The sequence below is a fragment of the Phyllopteryx taeniolatus genome, chromosome 21, assembly GCF_024500385.1.
Source record: "Phyllopteryx taeniolatus isolate TA_2022b chromosome 21, UOR_Ptae_1.2, whole genome shotgun sequence".
Classification (NCBI taxonomy): domain Eukaryota; kingdom Metazoa; phylum Chordata; class Actinopteri; order Syngnathiformes; family Syngnathidae; genus Phyllopteryx; species Phyllopteryx taeniolatus.
In genome coordinates, this window is record NC_084522.1 from 11452373 (window position 1) to 11476436 (window position 24064).

General features: G+C 40.1%; 1 protein-coding gene across 5 annotated transcripts in view; it reads right to left on the minus strand.

The window, feature by feature from the left end:
• Positions 1-5417: 5417 nt before the first annotated feature.
• The window catches only part of LOC133470785 (MAP7 domain-containing protein 1-like), a 44187-nt gene continuing 25540 nt past the window's right edge, over positions 5418-24064 (minus strand). For 2 of the 5 annotated variants that reach the window (XM_061759598.1, XM_061759594.1), the window contains 16 exons: positions 22424-22492; positions 22229-22249; positions 19625-19788; positions 19178-19286; positions 18366-18470; positions 15374-15493; positions 14352-14500; positions 12811-12953; positions 12120-12361; positions 11195-11507; positions 10725-10905; positions 7980-8084; positions 7834-7884; positions 7701-7755; positions 7208-7426; positions 5418-6012 (listed from right to left, as the gene is read on the minus strand). In XM_061759598.1, coding sequence (XP_061615582.1) covers positions 6002-6012; positions 7208-7426; positions 7701-7755; positions 7834-7884; positions 7980-8084; positions 10725-10905; positions 11195-11507; positions 12120-12361; positions 12811-12953; positions 14352-14500; positions 15374-15493; positions 18366-18470; positions 19178-19286; positions 19625-19788; positions 22229-22249; positions 22424-22487 — 2052 coding nt within the window. In that variant the 5' untranslated portion in view covers positions 22488-22492 and the 3' untranslated portion in view covers positions 5418-6001. The remainder of the gene's footprint in view (positions 6013-7207; positions 7427-7700; positions 7756-7833; positions 7885-7979; positions 8085-10724; positions 10906-11194; positions 11508-12119; positions 12362-12810; positions 12954-14351; positions 14501-15373; positions 15494-18365; positions 18471-19177; positions 19287-19624; positions 19789-22228; positions 22250-22423; positions 22493-24064) is intronic. The other 3 variants (XM_061759595.1, XM_061759596.1, XM_061759597.1) reach the window with 3 other exon arrangements.

Here is a 24064-nt window from a genome sequence, read left to right on the forward strand (position 1 = left end):
CACGGGTGATGAATGACAGAATGAAGTTAATAATAATAATAATACAATGTGTAAGTAAAATGCCTTATTTTTATAATAATTCTTTCACATTTTTTTAATTTAAAATTTTATTAATTATGATTAATTCACCAATTTTTATATTAAATGTAGGGATAAGTAATGATTATTTTAAAATAAATTATTTTTTGATTTTTAATTAATCAATATATTGGATTAAACAAGTAGTTGTAAATTTCCATCCCTTTATTCAAAAACAGGAAATTATTTCAAATTGAAAGTGCAGGAAATTCGCAAACCTAAATTAATTATGATTCAATTACTGGTTTGGTCGGTAACTTGTCAGAAAATAAGCAAAAATGTTGATCATTGTTTTCCTAAGTAAAAGCAGATGTTTGCAATTGTCTTATTTTGATTAAATACAAAGATATTCAGTCTGCTTTCATGGAGGACTATAGAAATCGGGGAATATTTGCTGCTGCAATGAGAATTTGCAATTTTAAGTTAAACAATGTCTCCGAACGAATAATCAGTTATCAAAATAGTTGTTTGATAATTGATTAGGTGCTTAGGATAACACCACAAAGAACACCGATACGCAGGTATACAATCCCAATTCCAATGAAGTTGGGACATTGTGTTAAACATAAATAAAAACAGAATACAATGATTTGCAAATCATGTTTGACCTATATTTAATTGAATACACAAAAAAGACAAGATATTTAATGTTCAAACTGGTCAACTTTATTGTTTTTAGCAAATAATCATTAACTTAGAAATTCATGGCTGTAACACGTTCCAAAAAAGCTGGGACAGGTGGCAAAAAAGACTGATAAGGTTGAGGAATGCTCATCAAACACCTGTTTGGAACATACCACAGGTGAACAGGCTAATTAGGAACAGGTGGTTGCCATGATTTGGTATAAAAGGAGCTTCCCTGAATTGCTCAGTCGTTCACAAGCAAACATGGGGCGAGGTTCACCTCTTTGTGAACAAGTGCGTGAGAAAATAGTTGAACAGTTTAAGGACCATGTTACAACGTACAATTGCAAGGAATTTAGGGATTTCATCATCTACGGTCCATAATATCATCAAAAGGTTCAGAGAACCTATTATGGGCGCAAAGTTCAAAAGCCAGCATCTGTGATGTTATGGGGCTGTGTCAGTGCCAATTGCATGGGTAACTTACACATCTGTGAAGGCACCATTAAAGCTGAAAGGTACATACAGGTTTTGGAGAAACATATGCTGCCATCCAAGCGATGTCTTTTTCATGGACGCCCCTGCTTATTTTAGCAAGACAATGCCAAACCACATTCTGCACGTGTTACAACAGCATGGCTTCGTAGTAAAAGAGTGCGGGTACTAGACTGGCCTGCCTGCAGTCCAGACCTGTCTCCCAATGAAAATGTGTGGCGCATTATGAATCGTAAAATACGACAACGGAGACCCCGGACTGTTGAACAGCTGAAGCTGTACATCAAGCAAGAATGGGAAAGAATTCCACCTACAAAGCTTCAACTATTAGTATCCTCAGTTCCCAAACATTTATTTTTAATGTTGTTAAAAGAAAAGGGTATATAACACAATGGTTGAGTTTTTAAAAAATTATTATTTCCGTAATTTCTCGTGTATAATGCGCACCCATGTATAATACGCACCCCCAAAGTTGACCTCAAAATTTTGGAAAACACTTCCATTTTTACAATGCCGGATCCTGCTTCTACCCATATGATCAAAATATGATTGTCTGTATTTTGTTAGTTTTTTTTCAAAGAATTATTCTGAAGTTAAGAACTTTATTTGAACACGTAATACTTTGTTCTTATTTACTTGCTCTTATTTTGAAATTCACAGCACTACTTTTATTTAGTGAATGAGAAAACACACAGTTGTGCTCATATGTTTGATTACCCAGGCAGAATTTGTAAGATGGGTACAATTCTTTAAAGAAAACATGAAGGACCAGGCGAAACACATGAAATTTTATTTTAATGGGATTCAAATTAAACTGTCAAGCATTTCAGAAAAGCATTATCAATAAACAAAACATAGCCATAAAGAAATGAATGGTGATCCTGTCAACAGAAGCCCAACGTGTCAAAAAGACTTCACAAGTCAGCACAGCACGCAGTGGACGGAGTCCACTCTCATTGACCTCTAACCAATAGAAGCAAGCGGTTCTTATTAACGCTCATTTTCTTTCGCAACGCAAGTGTTTGACACTTGAACGCACCGCAGTTATTATTAACAGTGACAAGCTCTCCTTTGGCTTCTTTGTCAGACTGCATATGTCTCCTTGTCTGTCACTCACCATTATGGGCTGTTAACAGTCTCGCTCAGAGGCGTGGATACCGACTAAGAAGGATGACTTTGACCGAGGAGGTCAGTTCAAATAATAAAAAAAAAAGGCCTAAATTCTACTCTCAGTGGAACTTAAGCTTAACAACACGATATAATTCTACATATAAGGTGAGAATTGAATGTTTTAATATTTGTGGCATAATTTATCTTTTAATGCAAAACAGGTGGTTGGAAAGCAGTGGTGGTAAGTGACAAAGTACAAAAAATTACGTTGATTTTGGTGGTACTGTATTTTTACTTTCCTTGAGTATATACTTTTCTTATGACTTCTCACTATTACTCGCTGCATTTGTAAAGAGATAGCTACTTTCTAACCCTTACTTAGTCATCAACAGTCATGACTGATTGATTGATTGATGGATTGACTGCAGTGTTATAACCAAGCAATGAATATTTGAACACAAACGGTAGGGCAACAAATGTAAACAGATAATATAATAATACTCACAGGCATTTATTCTTTATCCTCTGCGAAGAAGGACTAATATTACTGTGGCTTGAATAGGAGTAACTTGTGACTATTTCCATGTACGTATATCTTTATGGCTGTAGTATACTGCCGCAGGTGAAACACAGGTGCTACAACAGAAGGAGCAGCTCAATGTCCATTGATTTAAAGCAAAACATGTCAAAAACTGTTTAATTCTTTACATTCTATTAATTTTAATTCATTACATTTTATTAATTTATGCCATTACTGTATGTTTTTACTACGCACGCTATTATAAAGTACTTATTTTTTCTGGAGCGGAATGGATTAATCAATCAATTAATTAGATGATCAGAAAATACAATTTTACAAATATGATGAATATCATGTATGAGAACAAACCCATGGCCAAGCAACATACCCAAGTCATTAAAAATGAGAAATACTTACAATAATGTGTTCCTTCATGCTTCTTCAATACTTGTATCATGACTAAACATAACAGCACACTGCTGTACACACATGGCATGCAAGAAGTAAATGTTGAAAACAGAAAAGTCTTACCTTGCAGGGGAGAGTAAAAAGGCCACAAGCAAGAAAGAAGTGATATGTTATTGTTTCTGCATTTATATAGAAAACAAAACAGAGGAAGAAGAAGGTCCAGTGAAAGGTGTTGCCAGCCTGCACGCAGCCGACTAAACTGAGTGACAAGCACTTACTGAAAGCGCATCTGATTTATAAATAGTCCACCCTGAGAAGGCATTCCAATAAAGTGGCGATGCATCGGGGACAACAAATCCATGAGATGAGCACATCGACAGCTCGTCATCACGTCAACACCCCCTTACTCGAACAGAATATTTCCATGCACAGAACATATCAATACAACTATATCATTCCAAAACTACTCAGTGCGATAATGTAAACCCGCAGATTTCTCCCTGACTTATGTCGTAAACTTTGTTTCAATTTCTGTGCCGGTCTCTGATCCTTTAATTGCACCATGGGGGTATAAATACAGTAGTTTTCTGATTCTACATAAAATTATGATAGTCGCCAAATGTTTTAGCATCTTATGCCACAATAGTTTGCTTACCTGATTCCTTACATTCTACACTCTATGTATTGCAATGACAACAAAGCCAGTGTTTGGGACCAAGCCCTGCTGTAAATAGTGAAAATCTGCAACTACTTGACGCCCCTCCCCTTATAACTGCCTATAGATGCCACAGGATGGAGGCAGGGCACTGCTTTTGTCTCAATAACTCAACATTCTTCAACATCGTACCTTGATACCAGAATGCCAAAATATGGTGGCAAAGCATCATCTCTGTAATTAAGCTCCTCAACTCACTTCAATATAGTTCCTTTGCACCATGTTGCCACAAGATGGTAGTAAGCACTTCTTTTGTCTATATAAAGCTTCTTAACTCACTTTAACATAGTTCCTTGGCACCAAGATGCGACAAGATGGCACCAAAGCAATGCTTTCAGTGCTTTGGCCTGAGCACAAAAACAGTGAATGGGTGAGTTTTCCTGCAAATAATGGAGCCCCCCCCTCCAAAAAAAACAAATAAAAGAACAGCGACTAGGTGAATTTTCAAATGCCAAACCACCACTATTCGAGGAGTCACTGTGTTATAGTCAGTTCTTCTTTGTTTGTCAGAATTAGTAGTAATTAACGCACACAAAAAATAGAACTGTATACAAACTATAGTATATGAACGTAATTAAAGAAACTGAACATTTACTTCTGTCTAAACAGACACAATATTGGAATTGATTTGAATTTGACATGGAGAATTGCAGTCTCTAAAATTTAGGGCTTAAAGGTTGAAACCAAGACTTGTATATCACGCATGTGCACCGTTAAGCAGCAGTAAGGAAAGCAAAGCAGTTGAGGAGTGGAGGAGAAGCTTTGCACGCAGAGCTTTGGATGGCGTTCTAATTGTGGCCACGCAAAGCAGAGCAGAGCAAAGACAGACAGCACACGTCACCCTGCAGCTGGCATTCAGCACACATTCGCAGCTCGTTGCCAGGTGAAACAAGGCCCAGTGTAGTATGTTAGGAATTTCAGATACAGGTATGTACCACATGAATAGCCCACAACGGCTTATAATTTGATTGCTAACAGGGAGCGGGGCTGTAAATCTCACGTACAGACCTTTAACATGCAGCTGAGGTCATTTAACCTCTCTGTGCAACGTGAAGCTACAGCCAGACAAATTCAGCAAAAGGACATCTGTTCAACGCGGACACAACATTAGGTACACCAGCACTATCTAATGAGATGGAATACAAGAGCAAATCTTTTTTTTTTTTTATAAAGCAAAACCTGATTTTAGACTTAAATTTGGGTATGGCTGCTACAAATGGAAATCCTGACTCCATTTTGTGTCGGTGCTTCCATCTACTGGAATGTAAACACATGACACTACTGTTGGCTTCAGCAACTGAAAATTTCCATTAAAAAAAAGAAAAAGGGAGTAGGTATCCTAATAGATTTACAAGGTAATAAAAAAGGATACTCAGCTCCACATCTCCCGTTTCTCAAAAATATGATGCAGAATCTACCACTGACTTTTATTTGCAAAAAAGAAAAAGAAAAAGAATGCAGACACGCTTTGCTTCCCTTCCATAAAGCTTTATTTCACAGATCCCCTGCAGCAGGAGGCCTATAGGCAGCCAGGCTCATTATACATTTACATAGACTTGTCTGTGGCCTGTCCATACAATGCTCCTCATGTTAAATAACTCAACATTTCAAGACAACAAAAACAACAAACACACATTGTTCAACTTAACAATATCAGAACAACGGTAATAATAACAACCATTGTCATTTTCCCCCAGGGGTCTTATACTGTATTTTCAAAAAATTCAGTCATCTTTAAGGTGCACTGTAAAATCTGCATGTGACATTTCAATAAAACTTGCACCAGAACACATGTTGAAGACAGAGAATACTGAATGATATATTTTTGTCATTCTTTTGGATGAGTGTCCGCCCCCCCCCCCCCCCCCCCCGCCTCCTCCTTTGTCCTCCGTATCAGATCCTGCATGTTGTCATGGAGTCAGCACAGGCATGTTGTTTGTTTGGCACACTATTTTTTGTTTTTCACTGTACGTATAAACAGTTGTGGTGTGGCATGAATCTCTATGGTGAAGCGGAGACATAAGGCGAGTGTTCATGGTTGTGTCGGGGAATCACAGGACCTCTGCAAGGGAAAGGCGAGACACATGAGGGAGAGACTACTGTATGTCTTAAATATCTTCATCTACTAAAACTGATTCTCAAAGAGCGGTAGAAGTAGCACTAGTAGTACAAGACAGAATCGCTCTTCAGTTGTATTTAACTTTTAAGTTCAAAACATTGGCATTTGATCTTTAAAAATTGTTTGTTTTTAACCATTACGTGCAATATATTTTAACTGAATGAGTAATTAAGTACAGTTTTTTTTATTTGACTATATTTAAGCCCATTTATTTATCTATTGTATTAAGCATCTTCGTGTGTTAGCAGGCTAACAATTTCAAAATTTGTAAACATAAAACAACTGAAATGAACATAAGTGATAATTTGGGGATTCACTGCCTAAAATCACTCAGATGATAAAAGTTGATTAGTAAAGATGAAACATACAATTTTGTGTAATTCATTCATTCTTTTAACAAAAAAAAAAAAAAAAAACCCACTAAAGGCTATTGTTCCCACACACACTTTAAATACCTAACTGAGCCTACTTGAACCCTGTTGTGAACTAAAACAGCAGCACCGCGGGCCAGCCCCGGCCCTCCATATCATTTTATGTGGCCCTAAAAAGTTTGCCACAATTTTACCTTACCTTCAGTTCAAAAATCAATTGCACCTAATCAATTGTTTGGAATTTTGGAGCTTCTAAACCACGGGTGTCGAACTAATTTTTGTCGTGGACCACATTGTAGTTTTGGCTTCCCTCATAGGGCCCTTATGACTCTGAAGCCATATAAATGAATTATCACCTCATAAAATTACATATACACAACAAATTGATGGATAACTTGTTTTGAAATCAGAAGGCAAAAAAAAGTGTTCAACTATTATTGAATTTCTTTGAAAAGGGGGATTGGTTACAAAAAATGCTTGCAATATCGCAATAAATCAAGCTGTGGGCATTACAGTAAGTAAGTATACTGTAAAAAACTATGAAATAACAATTGCCTAAAAAATTTTTCACAATTTTGCAGGGGCGCGGACGATGAACAATGATATTGCAGGGAAACACTGTACTGGTAATATTGTTTAATATTATTGTAAAAATGCACTGACCCAAATAAAGGCCTTCATCAAGGCCCAATCTCCTACAAATGCCTTTTTCGCCATGACTAATCCAATAATAAGTGTTTTAGTCTATCATCACTTTTGCTGTGTACCTGCCACATGCTGAGGTTTCATGGGGGCTGTTTTGATCAGGAAGGGCTCTCCTCCCGTGACCAGTCCACTCTGGGGGGCAGCGGGGTTGGCGCTGCTGTTCAGCTGCATCATCTGATCGAACTCGCCGTTGGCCGACACGCCGTTCTGATGACCGGCGGACTGCACTCCGTTCACGACAGGACCGGAGGAGCTCGCAGCAGGTTTCAGCAGGTTTTCGCCTGTCACAAAGATGATATTGTGAAACAAATCCAGAAATGGAAAATAATCATTCGGGTTCTGTTTGGAATAACTCCCCATCCACTATTTAGTGCCCTGTATAGTGAGTTTGCCATTTTCTAGTGCTGTTGGAGGCCCACCCGAGTAGTGTTCAATAACTACTTTTCATTTGACTGATAAGGGAACTATGAAGTCCACTAAATAAAAATCCCTATGGAGTAAACAGGGAGTGGGGAATGGGTGAAATATTCCAAACAAAGCCGAGATGTCAGCTACCTATACTGAGGTCTGTGTCTTTTCCATCAACCTGTGGAGATGCCTTCACATCCTTCTGTAAAGAACACAATAAGGATGTTATTTTGATGAGACAAATGGCCACTTGGTTTTATTTGAAAATAACTATGCCAACTTTTTCTCCGGCGTCGCTCTTGCGAGTCCTCTTCATGATCTCCTCAAGACGCTAGAAACACAGCAAACAAAACAAATAAAAACTTAGATGTTCTTTCCTCAAGATGAAGGACTATGATGAATTTTTAAGGGCAAGCTTTTCTTCACCTTCTTTCTCTCTAGTCGCTCCTGCTCTTCTTTTTGGAAGTGTTTCTCCCTCTCCATGCGCTGCTGCTCAGCCTCTTCGCGTGCTTTAGCCTCGGCCTCCTCCCTCTTTAATCAGATTAAAATGAACACACATGTAAGGAGCTTGTCAACATAATGGAATTTTTGCTTTGCTTTGTTATAACTGTTTTGTTATTGTTGTTTTTAAGTATTTTCTATTGAATTATTATAATGCTTATTTTTGAAAAGTGGGAGTAAGCCAGAGTACCGGGGGGGAAAAAAAACATGCAAGCACGAGGAGAACTTGCAAATCCACACAGGAAGGTTCTGAGATTTGAACCCAGAACCTAAGAATTGCCCACACTAAACTGCTCCTCTGATATTAACTCTTCGCTTCCCCTTATAACAAAATGATTTTATTCATATATTACAACTTTAATCTTGATCTACCTGTATATCCATCCGTCCATCCATTTTTCTATATGGCTTATCCTCACTAGGCGTGCTGGATCCTATCCCAGCTATTTTCGGGCGAGAGGCGGGGTAGACCCTGAACTGGTCGCCAGCCAATCGCAGGGCACATATAAACAAACAACCATTCGCACTCACATTGACACCTACGGGCAATTTAGAGTTGCCAATTAACCTACCGTGCATGTTTTTGGGATGTGGGAGGAAACCGGAGTACCAGGAGAAAACCTACGCAGGCACGATGAGAACATGCAAACTCCACACAGGCGGGGGCCGGGATTTGAACACGGGTCCTCAGAACTGTGAGGTGGATGTGCTAACCAGCCATATATATAGTGTGGACAAGCGGTACAGAAAAGGGTTGGATATATAACTTTTTACTTCAAATATACTGTATACGATGACTGTTTCAGGAAAATATACAATTTTCATAATATAACACATTTTTAAAAATATAAAGTTTTATCGTGAAAATATAAAAAAAAAAGGTTCTTGAAAATGTAAAAAAAACAAAAAAACTTTTATATACCGGGTGATTGAAAAGTAACTCCATAGTTTCTGAACTATAAGTCTTACAAGAAATGAACATGAGAAGAAAGCGTATCGCATGGAGTTTTATTTAAAATTCGATGTGTGCGCCAGCATTAGCCACCAGTTTCTCAACCCGCCTGGGAACCGCATTAACTGATTTCTCAAGCAACTCTTGTGGGATGGAAGACATAACTTCTCCTATTCGCCCTTCAAGTTCTTCCAAAGTCGTTGTTGCCTTTATTCTCATATTATTACTTGAAACTAAAACAATGTTTTTTTTAAGTGTAAAATATATACAACTATGACATTTCATCTTGAAAATAAAAAATATCTAAAAAATATGACTTTTCCCCCCTCATAATATTACGCATCTAATATAATGATAATGGCAATGATAACATGTTTTCTCTATAAAATACAAAGTTATTCTTGTAATATCTCGAAAATATATTTAAAAAATGATCTCAAAAGTGAAAAACTGCCTCGTAAATAAACGATTTTAATGTCGCTGTATATATATTTTTTCTTTTCAGTGTGGCCCTGATCTGATACTCCAGGATGATTTATGCTGCCCAAAACATTTCTGCACACCTCCACCAGGGGGCAGTGCATGGTCAGCCACTTCTGCAGCCTTCACCCCACGGCGGTTGTATACAGCACATAAGTAATAAACTCCATTACATGCTTCACTGAGTATTTACAATTAGCACCAAGCAGGCATAAGTGCTCAAGGGAGCTATGCCATCAAACCTATCATGTATTCAAACTGTTTAATTCTGCTATCTCCATTTTGTGGGCAGGCTAAAATACAGTAGATATGGGCAGGTATCTCATATTTCTAAACAGTGCCCAACACCTTGAAGAGGATAAATAAGATTCCAGCCAGTCTCGATCACTGTCATGTGGGACAATGAATCCATTCAAGGAGAAAAGGGGAGCCAAGGATAGCAGAGAGCTAGGGTCCTGGCGTACACTGATGCCGCTTGTCTGCCCATCAGCCCACCGCAGGCGCTAAGGCGAAGGAGACACAAGCAACACAGGCCTGTCACTATCTCGTCCATCACAATGGCTCCCTCAGCCGCCACTCAGCACTCTTATGGAGGTCACCAGCTGGCATGTGCCCGGGCAGACAAGGGGCCTCTCTGACTATTAGGGCTCACGTGCCACGCATCTAATCCATGACAGCAGTGTACATATTTCCCCCCTTTTTTTAATCTGCCTACATGCCAGACAGCTCCGGCATCCTCCTATGCATTAAGCAGCCCAGATGGTAAATGGCCTCTCAGCATGGTGGTGGTGTTCACTGGTTTCCATGAGCCTTAATGGAAATTTGAAGGCTTTACAGTACCAACAGTATTTACATTTTCATAATATTGGAGACCAGCAGCGGACACTGCCTTCCTCATTTATAGCCCAAAGGCAAAGCATCATATGCAGCCATGGCAACACAAAGCACGCGGAGGAGGTGTGGCAGTTTTTGTGGACAAATACTTGAATTGAATTATAAAGCGATGAATAGTATGACAACTGTTATTGCCATCTTATTAAAATACACAACAAATGAAATTTTTCTGTAGAGAAAAGAAAAGAAGAAATGCAGTAATAAGCTATATATTTTGAGTTTGTTTTAGTATTGTTTGACTACTGTACTTTGATTCGTTTCATTTTTAAATTCTTATCGCGTACTACCACGTATTCAAAATAAAGCCGTCATTCATTCATTCGTTGGTTGGTTCAAGCGTTGACCTGTTTCTGCAGCCTGTCGTTCTCCTCCTGCTCAGCTTTGGCTCGCTCCTTGGCCTCCTTCTCCTCTTCAGCTCGCTGGCCTTCATCCCTCAGACGCTGCTGCTCTGCCATGAAGCGAGCCTCCTCCTCTCTGCGCTTCCTCTCCTCTGCATCCCGCGCCATCGCCTCCTCCTTGAGGATCCTGAGAGGATGCATCCACTTTACACAGTGTTCACATAAACAGTGGTGCCAAGTAACCAAGTACAATTACTTAAGCAGATGTTTTCAGGAATATGTGCTTTACTTTCAGTTCTTCTGAGGACTTTACTTTTACTCTGTATTTTCTACTTGTTACTGGAGTTGAATCAGTCCTTCTACTTTTACCAGTCTTCTTAAAACAAGTATCTGTACTTCTACTTAAGTATCCAGTGTGAGTACTAATGCCACTTTTGCACATACATTATGGCACATATTGGATTACTCCAGCTGACCTATTCTTGTGCTCTTGCTCCTGCCGCTCCTGCTCCTCCCTCTCCCGCTGCTCCCGCGCTTGTCTGCGTTTTCCGGCCAGGACGCGAGCGGCTTCCTCGGGGTCGTTGGTGCCGGCCGATGGCCTGCCGGCCGCCGCGACTGGTGGCGTGACAGTGACAGCAGGGGCGGCGGGATTGCTTGCGGAGTTGACCGCGGGTGAGGCAGCTGGAGTGGGGAGCTCTTCTTTAGCTACAGCACCAGCTGAGGCCTCAACAACTGGTGGGCCGGGTGCGGGAGATACAGTTGGTGCAGCAGCCGACACATTACTGGAGTCTACAGGAGAGGAAAGAGAGGTAAAGGTGAGTAAAGATGTATTACTAAGGAGACAAATGTCCAAAGCTATGCTCAAGTACTGTGAGGCTGACTAATCCACATACGCAGAATCATTAGGTATACCTGCACATTCTAATCATGAGAGCAAATACAAGAACTACACTGCAAGCACACAATTAACAACACCTCAGTTAATTGACACTGTGCCAGAGATATGAATTTAACAATACATTTTTGGGGTTACACTTTTCAGTCATCTAAAACTGTAATGCATTTTATTGTCAGGTGTTTCTTGTATTTGATGCTTTTTATGAAGCCAAATAAGGACATTGAAATATTGGGGGAAAAAAAAGTGTAAATACTTTGTAAAGAGGCTCAATAAATTAAATATTGTAAAAAAGTTCATTTATCGCAGTTCAATTCAAAAAGAGAAAGTTCTGTATTTTACATATTCCGTAAACACATTGGAAAATACTTAACAGAAGGCCAATTGCGACCTAATTTCTTTACTAAAATAATTTTGATTGTTATAATGATATTCTAATTTCTTGCAATATGGATGGCAGCCAAACCTTGGAGGATGGATATCATCACCATGGTTACCACACTCACCCTTTTTCTCCTGCGGAGTGTCAGACTCCTTTGGTTCTTGGCTCGTTTCCACAACGATCGTAGTGACCGTCTGGGGCTGCACCCTGGCGGGTGTCTGGGCCCGTTTGGGTCGGGTCTTGGAGCCAGGAGGGGGTGTCTTCTTACCCGTGGGCGTCTTGGAACCCGCCGCTGGTACCAACGGCGATAAGGGACGACTTTTGGGAGGAGCGGGCGATGGAGGTCTGGTTCTTGGCTTGGGGGTGCTAAGATAGGAAACACGCAAGCGAGGGAAAAAGTGATCTCGAAAGGAAATGAGATTGCCACACTGTCAAGAAAAACACAGAGGTTCAAGGTACAGTCGTGTATAAAAACAAAAACTCGGTCAAGTGGAAACGCATGTGAGCGAGACTCCACTTTGTGTTGACAGCATTCTTTGGATCAAGGGAGGTAAAAGATGAAAGTGTCCGTTGATAAAAGCCAGCTTTGCCTGAGAGCTTCTCACTCTCATTTAAACGGACGACGTGCTCATGCCCACAATGATGCCTGAACCATGTCCTGCAGAACTCAGATAAGAGCATCTCGGGCCATCTGTTAGAAACAACCCTGCTCCAAGAATAAATTATTTCTTCCAATGCCGGATAAACAGTTTAAAAACATGAAAAAGGGATTTGTTTCCATTATCATGGGATGGTTTGATGTATAAGAGCAATACCTGAACTCTGGCTGGGATCTCCTTGTGATTGTGGTGGGCGATGCGGTCTGTCTCTTCTTCTGTACCTTCTCTTTTGTGAGAGCGCTCTTCTCTTTCTCATTCTCTCTCTCCTTGTCCTTCTTCTCTTTCTTCTTTTTGTCAACCTTGAAGGGGACAAGAACAAAAATGGAAGTTTGTCGAGGCAATATAAAGCAGCGCTGATGTAACTATCCATTGGTTACCTAGCAACACACGGTGCCTCAGGTTTTATTCATATCGGCTTTAAAATACGTTTTAAGCATTGTTATTCATATCATATTCCTATTATCCTTCTATTATACTTTATAAGGCAGCTCTGAGGGTAAACTCGCTCTGAGGCTCGCAACTTTACACGCAAACTCACTCTGACTGAGTTCACTTTGCTGTTTGGCAGCCAAATGTATTTTTACCAGGCTGCAGTGAGAAGTCATCAATATTCAACAAGATAGTCCCACTACTTTAGATTAGGACAACGACCACGTAGCTCTTAAATCAATAATATCAATGAACCAAGCAGCAGTTATCTTAACATCCGGGATGGAAACTAAGACAATTGTTTGCTGGAGGGATGTCAGTTTTGCTGAGCTTTCTTTGAGCAACTATTCAGGTGCATGACATTCATGACTCTTACTCTTTTATGGAGTACTCGTTGAATTTCATATCATATTCGTATATACATCTTTTCCTTCTTTACTCACTTATATATTAGTACTTATTGTGATTGCCTTTCTTTCCCTACAATGGGTTAATCCTTTCCTTTGCCTACATACCTGTAGGATCTATTTACTCTTCAGTCTAAAAACAAACAAAAAAAATCACAATAAATGAATGTTTTAAAATTGCGAAGAGACATTTTCCTCTCCGATGGTAATATATAAGTTACTGTAGTGTAAAATATATATCACATTACTTGAAAAAAGGAAGCCATCACCCACTTGTTGCCTCGTATCATAATGAACTATTGGCTTGCCTTTTACTCTGAGTATGGAAAAGATGTCTAGGCATGAGATCCAATAAAGGTCATTTCCAATGTCAAATGATTAATTTCATGGAATTTTAGACTTCAATCACATGAGAAAATGGATACTCACTAGCTCTTTCTACTGAGAAAAACAATAACGATGTTTTGATCACAGTAGCAATAAGATAATATATCCTTTATTGATTGTTATTTTTATTATTCCGGTTGCAGTTTGCGGGGATATCAATTGCGTTTCATCATACTAAGCTTGACTATATAAAAGGGCCCAAATATTATATAACAGCTACCTGGATAACACAGTGTAGTTGAACACCACTGCGAACTACAACTCCAATAACACACACATTGCTAAATTAATACATCTCCGATGGCGTCAATCAATCAAATGCAGAATTACTGATGCAGCTTTTGTATTGGATATCATTAGAGTGTGCAGGTGTTTAGTGACCTTATTGACACCACTTTTAATGACAGTATAACACTACTCGACTAACAATGGCGGGTACTGTACATTGATGACACTCCAAATCACACGACCTACCGGTGCGGAGTTACGTTGTCGTTGGCGCTGGGTGATGTCGGGCGTGCTGGCCGAGGAGAGCCTCCAGCGCTCTGCTGAGTTCTGGTGCTGGTGGTGGGAGCAGGCGTTGAGCGGGCTGGCTGAGGCTGAACGGGAGCAGTGGTGAGAGTCTGAGCAGTGTGTAGACATGCAGAGACAGGGGGTCACACACACATTTATATACACACACCATGCAGGCTGATACATCAGGGGTCATAACACATTACAATTGACATAACAAAGTAAGAATGTATGCTTCAATGTCCCTTTATGGTGATATTAATGTATTTGTGTGCTGCTTTCTCTTAGCATTTTCAGTAGCTCATTTATAGCTCTTTGCAACTAATTTCTTTACCGCTACAAGAATCACTCTCTTGTAGGAATGAACATCACTTAAATAAAAGATACATAGCAGGTATTGAATGTTGAGTATTGCTTTTTATTTAATTATTTTGTCATTAAAAATCTAAATAACTCAATTAAAAGGGAAAAAGGAGAAACAAAAGAGGTAAGCAAGGTAATCATTCATCTATCCAGCCATTTCCTACAGTGCTTGCCCTCATTTGGGTGACGGGTGAGTTGGAGCCTACCCCAGCTGATTTTGGGCAAGAGGCGGGGAACACTCTGGACTTGTCGCAAGCCAATCACATGGCACATATAAACAAATAACCATTTGCACTCACATTCAGAACGAAGGAAGAACATGAATGTTCTTGGGATCTTGGCGAACCCAGAAAAAGCCACTCAAACATAAGGAGAACATGCAAACTCCACACAGAAGGGCCAGAGCCCAGTTTCAAATCTCATACCTCAGAACTGTGAGGCAGAGATAAGAATCACTACGCCCATAATCATTCATACAGAATGTTGAAGAAACGCATACATAGAGACAAAAACCACAAGCCCCAAAGGATTATTGAGAAAACCTCAGTTAGGTCATGTTCAATTGGTGTTCAGATGTTAGTCATGACAAATACACATAGGCGGCGGGATGTCACACTCACAAGAGTCACCGTTGTTGAGGAGGGTGGCGGCGCTGCGACTGCGAGCCAGGAAGGATAGCGTGGGCGTCATGAGCCGCTCCACGATCCTGCTCTCCCATGGACTCAGGCGCAGGCTGCGGGCTGACACAAGAGGGCGCCGTCAATAGCAGGTCATGGTCAAATCCTCTGCACCTCTTACAGTATGTCTCCAAGAGATGTTGATGGTTCTTCCACAGAAGGATGTTGATATGTGACCTAATAATGCGCCCCCTAGTGTTTTAAGTTGCAAATACTGAGAAGCAAAAGGTAGCATGAGTTTTAATTTGAATTTTCAGGGCTGCATATAAGTGAATAGTGGAATTGTCCCACCACACTTTCCCAATGGGATGAACACAAATAGTAGAAATTATTGAATAGAAGCAACCACAAATAACCTCACGAGCATGTGCAGACAATAAGCCAAAGCTCACAAAATGAAGCTAAAAAGCTAACAAAGTTGACCAAAACTCTTTGCAATATACTAATAAGGATTATGATTACATTCGGGAGAAGTCCATCCGAATACTCCACGGGTCTTTTGTTGACTTAAGCATCCCTTCTTCTCATCCAGTGAGATAGGGAGTCGACGTAACGATTATTACTTACCGTATACAAACATGCAACATCTTAATCTTCTGTTTTGTCTTGTTTAGATTTGATTTACATTTCTTTTAATTTCTCCCCAATGCTGCCCTTTAGTAATTGTTTTTACTTTGTTGGTTCTTTCTATATAATTTAATACAAGTGTATACGTATACTGTGACAACTTAATTTCCCTCACAGGATGAATAAAGTATCTATCTAACAAAAAATGTGAAAGATTAAATTTTATTTATATGTTGTACATAGTTGCATGATCAGACATTAGATGACATTACACAGAAGAATGTAGAATCGTGCAGGTATTTGCCACTATAACACATCACACATAAGAGAGAGCCATCTGCTTACGGTACAACACAGTATACGTGATTGTTAGTGGCCATGTCAACAATTTGTGACAGACAGTAAATTGTCAACACTCTTCACTCACTCGTCATTGTATTCAACAGTGGAACCGAAATTAATCCACACGGCCGATTTAAATAAAGCCAGTACTTGTTCAAATGTCTGTCTCTCAAATCCTCCACTCATGCTAGTGTTTTTACATGTTACCATATACGTCAGATGCAGTTTGTATCCAGATACCTTTACGACTGTGAGTAGGTGAATGTGCAACAGGCACGCACGCACGCACGCACGCACACAAACACACACACAGAGTCAATGCAAAGTGAATTACAAAGCCAAAACATCGCGGTCCATAAGAGCGTACTGTCCCGCGCAGAGCGTACTGTCCTATCCCTAGTGGAAACCGTAGATGACTATTCAATTCATATTTGCAACAATAATTATTAAAAGAGGTATTTTAAGACTTTTATCAGGTTAGTCAGTAATTGGTAGAATTTATTTTTCCTCTGTGGAAAATGATCACAATGCTTTACAATATTTTTAAGATGCAGTAATTAAACATGCATACAGTATATGGCTGAATTTGTCTTTTTTTTTTTTTTTAAATGCTTCATGCTGAGTTGACATTCACTAAAGCTATGCACAGCAACACCACCAACATATATAGTGTATGTGCGATGATAGTGCAATCACAAAATGTTTGGTAGTGTTCACAAGCAAATGTGAAATGACTTTGAATCATAAACTGCCTTCCTTACATGAGAGCACAGGCTGTCACCTTCGCTGTGTGTTTTACGACTGACCAACCAATTGACTTCCCCCCTGTTGCTAGGCAACCGCGTTGTACCACCGACTCCTCTCCTCTTTCTCCAATGCGGCAAGAAGAAGGCTGTGTTTAGCTGGTGCCTGCTGATCGCCTTCTGTGTAGGTAGTGTGGCGGCTGCCTCCGTGTGCAAATGTCAGCAGATTCTCATCACTAACCTCTTGATTATTGGTACAAGGCTCTCTTATTAACCCTGGCTTTGCAAAGATGCAATATCTTTCAGTTTATAATTGCCCTGTTTTCTGTACACAGTATCAAAGCTCTCTGTAAGTAACAATCAAGAAATCTGAACCTCCATAGTGTCCGATTGGACAATTGAGAGCAAAATTGCTGATTACATAGTAAGAAACAGAACCTAGAATGGTACCCCGTTATGTGAGACTTGGCATATCTGAAATGGCTGCTACATGTAGCAATCCAAATACAATTGTCTGAAAGAGTGGCTCTGAAAAAAAAATAATAATAATGTTAACCAATTTCCCTGTGAGCTTATAAGCATGCTGACATACAGCACCACCATGTAAAAATATAGCCTCAAAAAGGTGTCATTATAATTGTTTGTTATAACAATATCCCACTTAAACAACATTAGTAGGGTTCAGTCTGTGTTCTGCAATAATGGTCATGTATCGGAAAGTTTTGTTGAATAATAAAAGAAACCTGAGGTGATGTAGTGACAACATTTAAATATAAATGTTACCTGTTCCATCATGAACAGAAAATTATTTTCATGTCTTCTCTGTTACTTAGATTCACTCATTGGAAGACAATTTCATATTCACCACCGATACCACCACCACACCAAGCCACCAACAGAGAGGTGGAGGGAGACACCACATGAAAATGCCATGAAGAGATGTCAACGTATAAGCTGCTGAAACACAGTATCGCAAAGCATGGTACTATGACTTCAAAGGTGAAAGAAGGTTGATCCAAAATGCAAAAGCGACTTAAATCAAAGACAACCAAACCAAATGAATTAACTCAAAAAACCACGATGCATACGAGACCGTGAGTGTTGGGGAGGTGTGTGGCGAATGACCAGTCACCAAGCACAGGCAGGCAGGCAGGTCACCAGAGACGACAATTATAATAATGAAAGATAAACCAAAAACCAGATTAGGGTTTGAGGGAGGGGAAAGTGGAAGGGGATGAGGAAGGAGGGAAGCCTGGCGGACACTGACGTTGGGTCGTCCTTACTTCTGTTGGGGGAGTTCCAGAGCGTGGCAGAGGACTTGGACAGCCTGTTGTTAATGACAGGGTCCACCTGTCTTGGCAAGTTGACCGTGGAGGCTGAGCATCTGCCTGCACCGGAGAGAACGCAACACACAACATCTGTTCACATGAGCACCGGGGTGCTATGGTCCACACAGAGATGGCGCTGCCCAATCCCTTATTCTGGATCATACCCTTGAAAGGGTAGCCATGCACCGGTCCCTGGGGTCACATTGCCAATTCATTATCACAAGTAGGATCAATCTGAGTTCCCACTTGGCGGATGAAGGGACATTTTGAGGAACAGTCAGGAAAAGGTTAGGGTTTGTTAGAAATCAAGGATCTGCCTTAGTGCTACAACACAAGATCACACATTATCAAGCTTTTTTGCCCTGAAGGTCACCCACCGAAAGGAGAGAAGAAAAGCCACTTGTCACATTTGCAACAACTGTACGCAGGTTAGGGTAGAGTTCAGTGCAAAAAGGGCAAATAACATCACAGCACCTTGCTGTTCACACGAGTAATCGAATGAAAAAACTACTAGTCTGCCCCTGTGACCAGTTTAAAATGGAGAAAGGAGGTAGCCACGGTAATATCACTGGACAATTCCCAGCACTGACATCATGTGTGGGACCTCTGGTGCTCCACCCTCCCAACCACAAACACCTTCTGAGACCGTTTCCTTGAATTGCGTCAGCTGGATGACTGGCCTCAGATGAGTGTGTGCAAACACTTCTCAAATTAAAGCCCTGCGCTCAAGTGAGGATGCGATATATTTCTTTGGCACCAAAACTCACTTTCCCTGCGGGAGGTCTGGTTGAGTCCACCCGCCCAAGACCATCTCTGCTGACGGATCTCGGCCCACGTCTTCTTTGTCGACCTCTTGATGGCTGACTCGTATCGCTCCTGCGCCACAAAGACCACAAACGGTCAAGCTCAATTTTATTTACTGGAGAGTTCAAAATGAAAACAATGCTTTCACCCTAGCCTACTTTGCTCCATTCTGATGGAACTCGTGTTTGTTTTCTCACTTGTTGTAAATTCATGTAATGAAACTCAAGACCAAGACTTGGACTCTGATCTGTTCAAAATTTACTGACAAATTCAACGGAGATGCCTGTGACACATTTTAGTTCACTTGGATTTCTTTTACTGATTGTGTAATGGATTCGTATCAGAGAAATTATAGGTGTGACAGCACTCTAAATGTTGGTTATTAATGTACCTGTTGGCATCACACTCACCTTATTCTTCTCCAGTTTCTGCTTCTGTTTCTCTTCCAGAAGAGCTCTGCGTTTTTCAGCCTTCAGTCTCTGTTCCTCCAGCTTCTTCCTGCGGTCCTCCAGCTGACTCTCTCTCAGACGCCGGGCCTTCTCCTCCTTCTCCAGCCACTGAGCTTTCTTTGCCGCTGAAAAGATTACCAAAGACACAGTCATCATATACAAAGGCCTTCACGAGCCACATGCTGAAGGTATTAAAGACCACCAAAGTTTTTTCCTCACATGGAGAACTATGCCTAAAGAATGGAAGAGTCGAACAGATGGAAGGCTGTTCTTTCACACCAATCGTTGCAACAGTAAATATAGGTTTCCCGCAGTGCTTCAAAGGGTGCTTTAGCAGATGCCAGTCTGTACACGACCGCGGCTCATTTCTTCGGGGAACAATTAAACTGCAATCAGCAATTAAACTTCTGTCATGCTGGATAGCAGCTGTGTCATTGCTTATGAGCCTTGAGCACCGTTTCTAACAAGCGGTGTGGTACAGTTTGGGCTTGTTCCATTTCAATTTACAAATAAAGTGTTCCAAAATAACTTACTCTTAGATTTGGCTCTGACATTTTTGGTATTTTGCATGCATTAGACTCCAGATATGGGAAAAGCATGAGGACAACTGGAATGGGGCGGCATTGTGGGATATGGTGTGTCTCCAACAAGGAGTGTGTGTGCACACAATCTGACTAATATGTGCGCTAACTGTATAGGTTTTTCAACCAAATTGGGGTAAGAGTACTACTTCAAAGAATTATTTGACAGGTATCCTTCCATTGGGGTACTAAGTGCAGTTTTTGGTACTTAAATGGCAGAGCTAGACGCACACCAATCTGTAGGTTGTTTGACAAACTGAGGCGTGGCGGGTCAGATAGGATCAGTATTTACAGATTTAAACCCATTCTGTGGTGAGATTAACTGAACACCGGTGGATCGAAACCTGGTTTTCTGGTTCCTCAATGTACCACGGATGAGGGTTTAAGGTTAAAATGAGCAACTGAGAAATAGCAACCATTAAAAATGTTCCAGCTATTTTCTATACCGTTTGTACTTATTACAGTTGCGGGTGAACTGGAGCCTATCCCAGCTGGTTTGGGCAAGAAACAGGGTACGCCATGAATTAGTCGGCAAGCAGTCGCAGGGCAGCGATTTTCCCAGAGTTTAGTTGAGTTGAACAGCATTACAAATACTTTGTAGACTAAGTCATGAGGAATGTAGCAGCGTCATGCGAAGATAAGATTTTTCCTCCATTCAGTGTTCAGCAGCTCTTCTCTGCAAAGAAGCACCAATGACAAATTCTTCTGGTAATCCAATTGCTGGGGGGAAAAAATCCCATTATGCCTGCAGGATTACTGCAGAATTGTGGAAAATACATCACGATTTAGCTTGTGTACAACCCCAATTCCAATGAAGTTGGGCGTTGTGTTAAACATAAATAAAAACAGCTTTTTTGGAACGTGTTGCAGCCATAAAATTCTAAGTTAATGATTATTTGCTCAAATCAATAAAGTTGATCAGTTTGAATATTAAATATCTTGTCTTTGTAGTGTATTCAATTAAATATAGGTTGAATCAAATCATTGTATTCTGTTTTTATTTAGGTTTAACACAACGTCCCAACTTCATTGGAATTGGGGTTGTACTTATGGGCTTCAGGATAAATCACCATTCCCCACCAAATACTCCCGTATTTGGGGGTCCTTAAAGGGTCCAAAATCTGTCATGTGTGTTTAAATTGGAAAGCACTACTCGTATCATGATTGACAGATTGCTTAAGAGGACAGAGTTCAGCATTTTTGCATTGATTTGCAGCGATCCTTTTTTGGTAGGAGATTAAGTGAACACGATCCTTGACAGCATACCACCAACACTGGAAGTCATACAAAAAAAAAATAACTACAGGAAATGTAAATGAGAGCTACTCAAGCAGGGTAAACCTTGAAAATGGTGATTAAAAAAAGATACAGTTCCAACTGTGGTGTGACAGGAGCATGACCACACTTGCAATTCTAATGGATGTGGTAATTAAATCTAAACAGTCTGAAAGGCCTGGTTTCAGCTCATGTTTAAGACGGCTCATCTTTCATGCCCAAGACTCCATAATATTACTCCTATTCCACTCTTCTGGGAAGAAGAGTGATATAATTTTTTTGTTCCTTCATTTAAAAGAGGACCCAAGAGGTCAGATGTCACATGAATGGACCATACCTTTGTTATCAGAGGTAAAATCACACTGGAAAAGGAAAAGGCCTTCCCTAAACTGTTCCCACAAAGTTGGAAGCACAGATTTACCAAAATCTTTGAATGGAATAATTAACTGATTAAGAGGTGCGTCTTGAGAATTTTGGCCCACATCATTTATTTTTAATTTCCAGCCAAAGCCATGATGGTGGTAGAATGTGAAACATGCATGTGAAGTGGTAATGAAAAGCAAAATCCAATGAAAAAGGAGGTCGAGAAAGATTGAAAAAGAATCAGTCTTATGCTCCAGAATGTGAATTACCCCCCCAAAAAATATTTGGGTTTATTTCTGAATGATATGATCGCAGATATGTTGACGGTTTTAGTGAAGCGCCTTACCTTGCAGCTGTGTTTGCTGTTCTGAAAGCCATGCAAGGAGACAACAACAAGAAATGTCAATAACCATCAGCAGAGAGCCAGAGAAGGGACGACGCAAGAGGTTAGAGTAAAGTAGGGCAGAATAAAAGACATGCATCAACTCGGTGACAGCACAAACCAGTTTATCGTATGACATAAATCTACTTTTACTCTCACCAATATATCTGGCTCTTTCCTCTCTCCTTTGCTTGGCGAGCTTCTGTCGCTGCTCTGAGTTCATAGCATCTGTGGGAGAACAAAACAACAGCTTTCAATCAATATGGGGTACACCAAATATTTTATTCGCTAAATTGTGTTAGAATACATTTAATTTTCACCCATTACTTAATGGTTGATGTCCTTTCTCTAACTCGAGTGAAGGTTAGTCGCATTTGATGGATGTATTTGAAATGCCCTCTAACTATGTTCCCATTTTCGTTTTGAATTTGAATTGGAAATGAATTGTCTTTATTTGCTTTTAAAGCTTACGAGAGAAAGGCTATCAATAGTTGGGGCATTACAGTTTCGGTTACGATCACCAAGCTAGAATAAGATGCATTTTTGTAACATACTATAATGCATGCATTCTGACTCACACAGTTGACTATCATTATTGTTGTGATAAATTTATAATATTGAGCACAGTGACTACAGTGCTAAATTGTTCCTAATTGTTCCTTTTCTGTTTAAAAATAAATAAATCACTATTGTACTTGATTGATTGGCTGGGGGAATTCAAGTGATTCTGTGCAGGGCCCATTTTTTCACACTACAGGTTTTCATAATTTTTCAAGGTAGAACCATCTGAGTTGCAATGTCAATGAAAACACACTAAACTCAGATGGGAATGTAATTTGAATGTCTCCCATGCTCAGTCTTTTGCCACTGGCTGCTCACTGAGCTCTTTTCTTTTTGTGGTTTGAATCTGTACTGTGTAATGTTATGCCACGTATGTCAACCAATCATATACTGTGCAGAACTTTATCGCCATCACCATGGCAACCTGATTTTTAATCCCTCCCTCTCAGTCTCCACATTGGGTCTGCTATATAGATGTACAGTATGCTCCAGTCTCGCAGATATACATAAAAGGCCTCGTCCCGTTGAGACCCCACTAAATGTGCCCGGCCCTCCCCCCCACCAGACCCACCACAGTACAGTATACGCCATGACTCGCCATCGCAAATGATTTGGCTTTTATCCAAAGCCATCTGTCTGCTGGGAATGAATTGATTTGTGTCCAAGTACAAAATTATGTAATTGTCTGACCTGTACTGTATTGCATTTGACATGTTTGCTGTATGTTTTTTTTTAGCTTTAACACAAAGGAACACAAATGCCTGGTTAATTGCTTTTCACCCATTTTTATGGAATTTCTATAATAATTTTGATGTTGGACTGCAGTGCAGGAGATGCAAAATGATGAATAAGTAAAATTCCTGGTGCACCAACAGCAGTAAATAAAATGCTTACGAATAATTTTATGTTGCGAGATACAGAAAAAGGAAAGGAAAAAGGACAACTGAAGAGGAAAATTCTTCCAGCTATTTTTGAAATGAATTTAGAAGAAGTGGAATTGATTTGCGCAATAGAAATGTGACCTTGCATGTCACTTGGCTGAACGGGGGACATATCGAAAATTTTCTTTTTAATTGCTTGTAAACAAACGGGTCTCTGGAGGGCCTGCCAACCCATCAAGTGTGAAATATCTTTTGTAGATGATAATATCTGAAAACTTGTCTGTGAGCAACAGTTGAGATAATTTGCATAATAAATCACCCCACGAGTTTCTCTGCCCCTGACTTAGCAGCGGTGAAC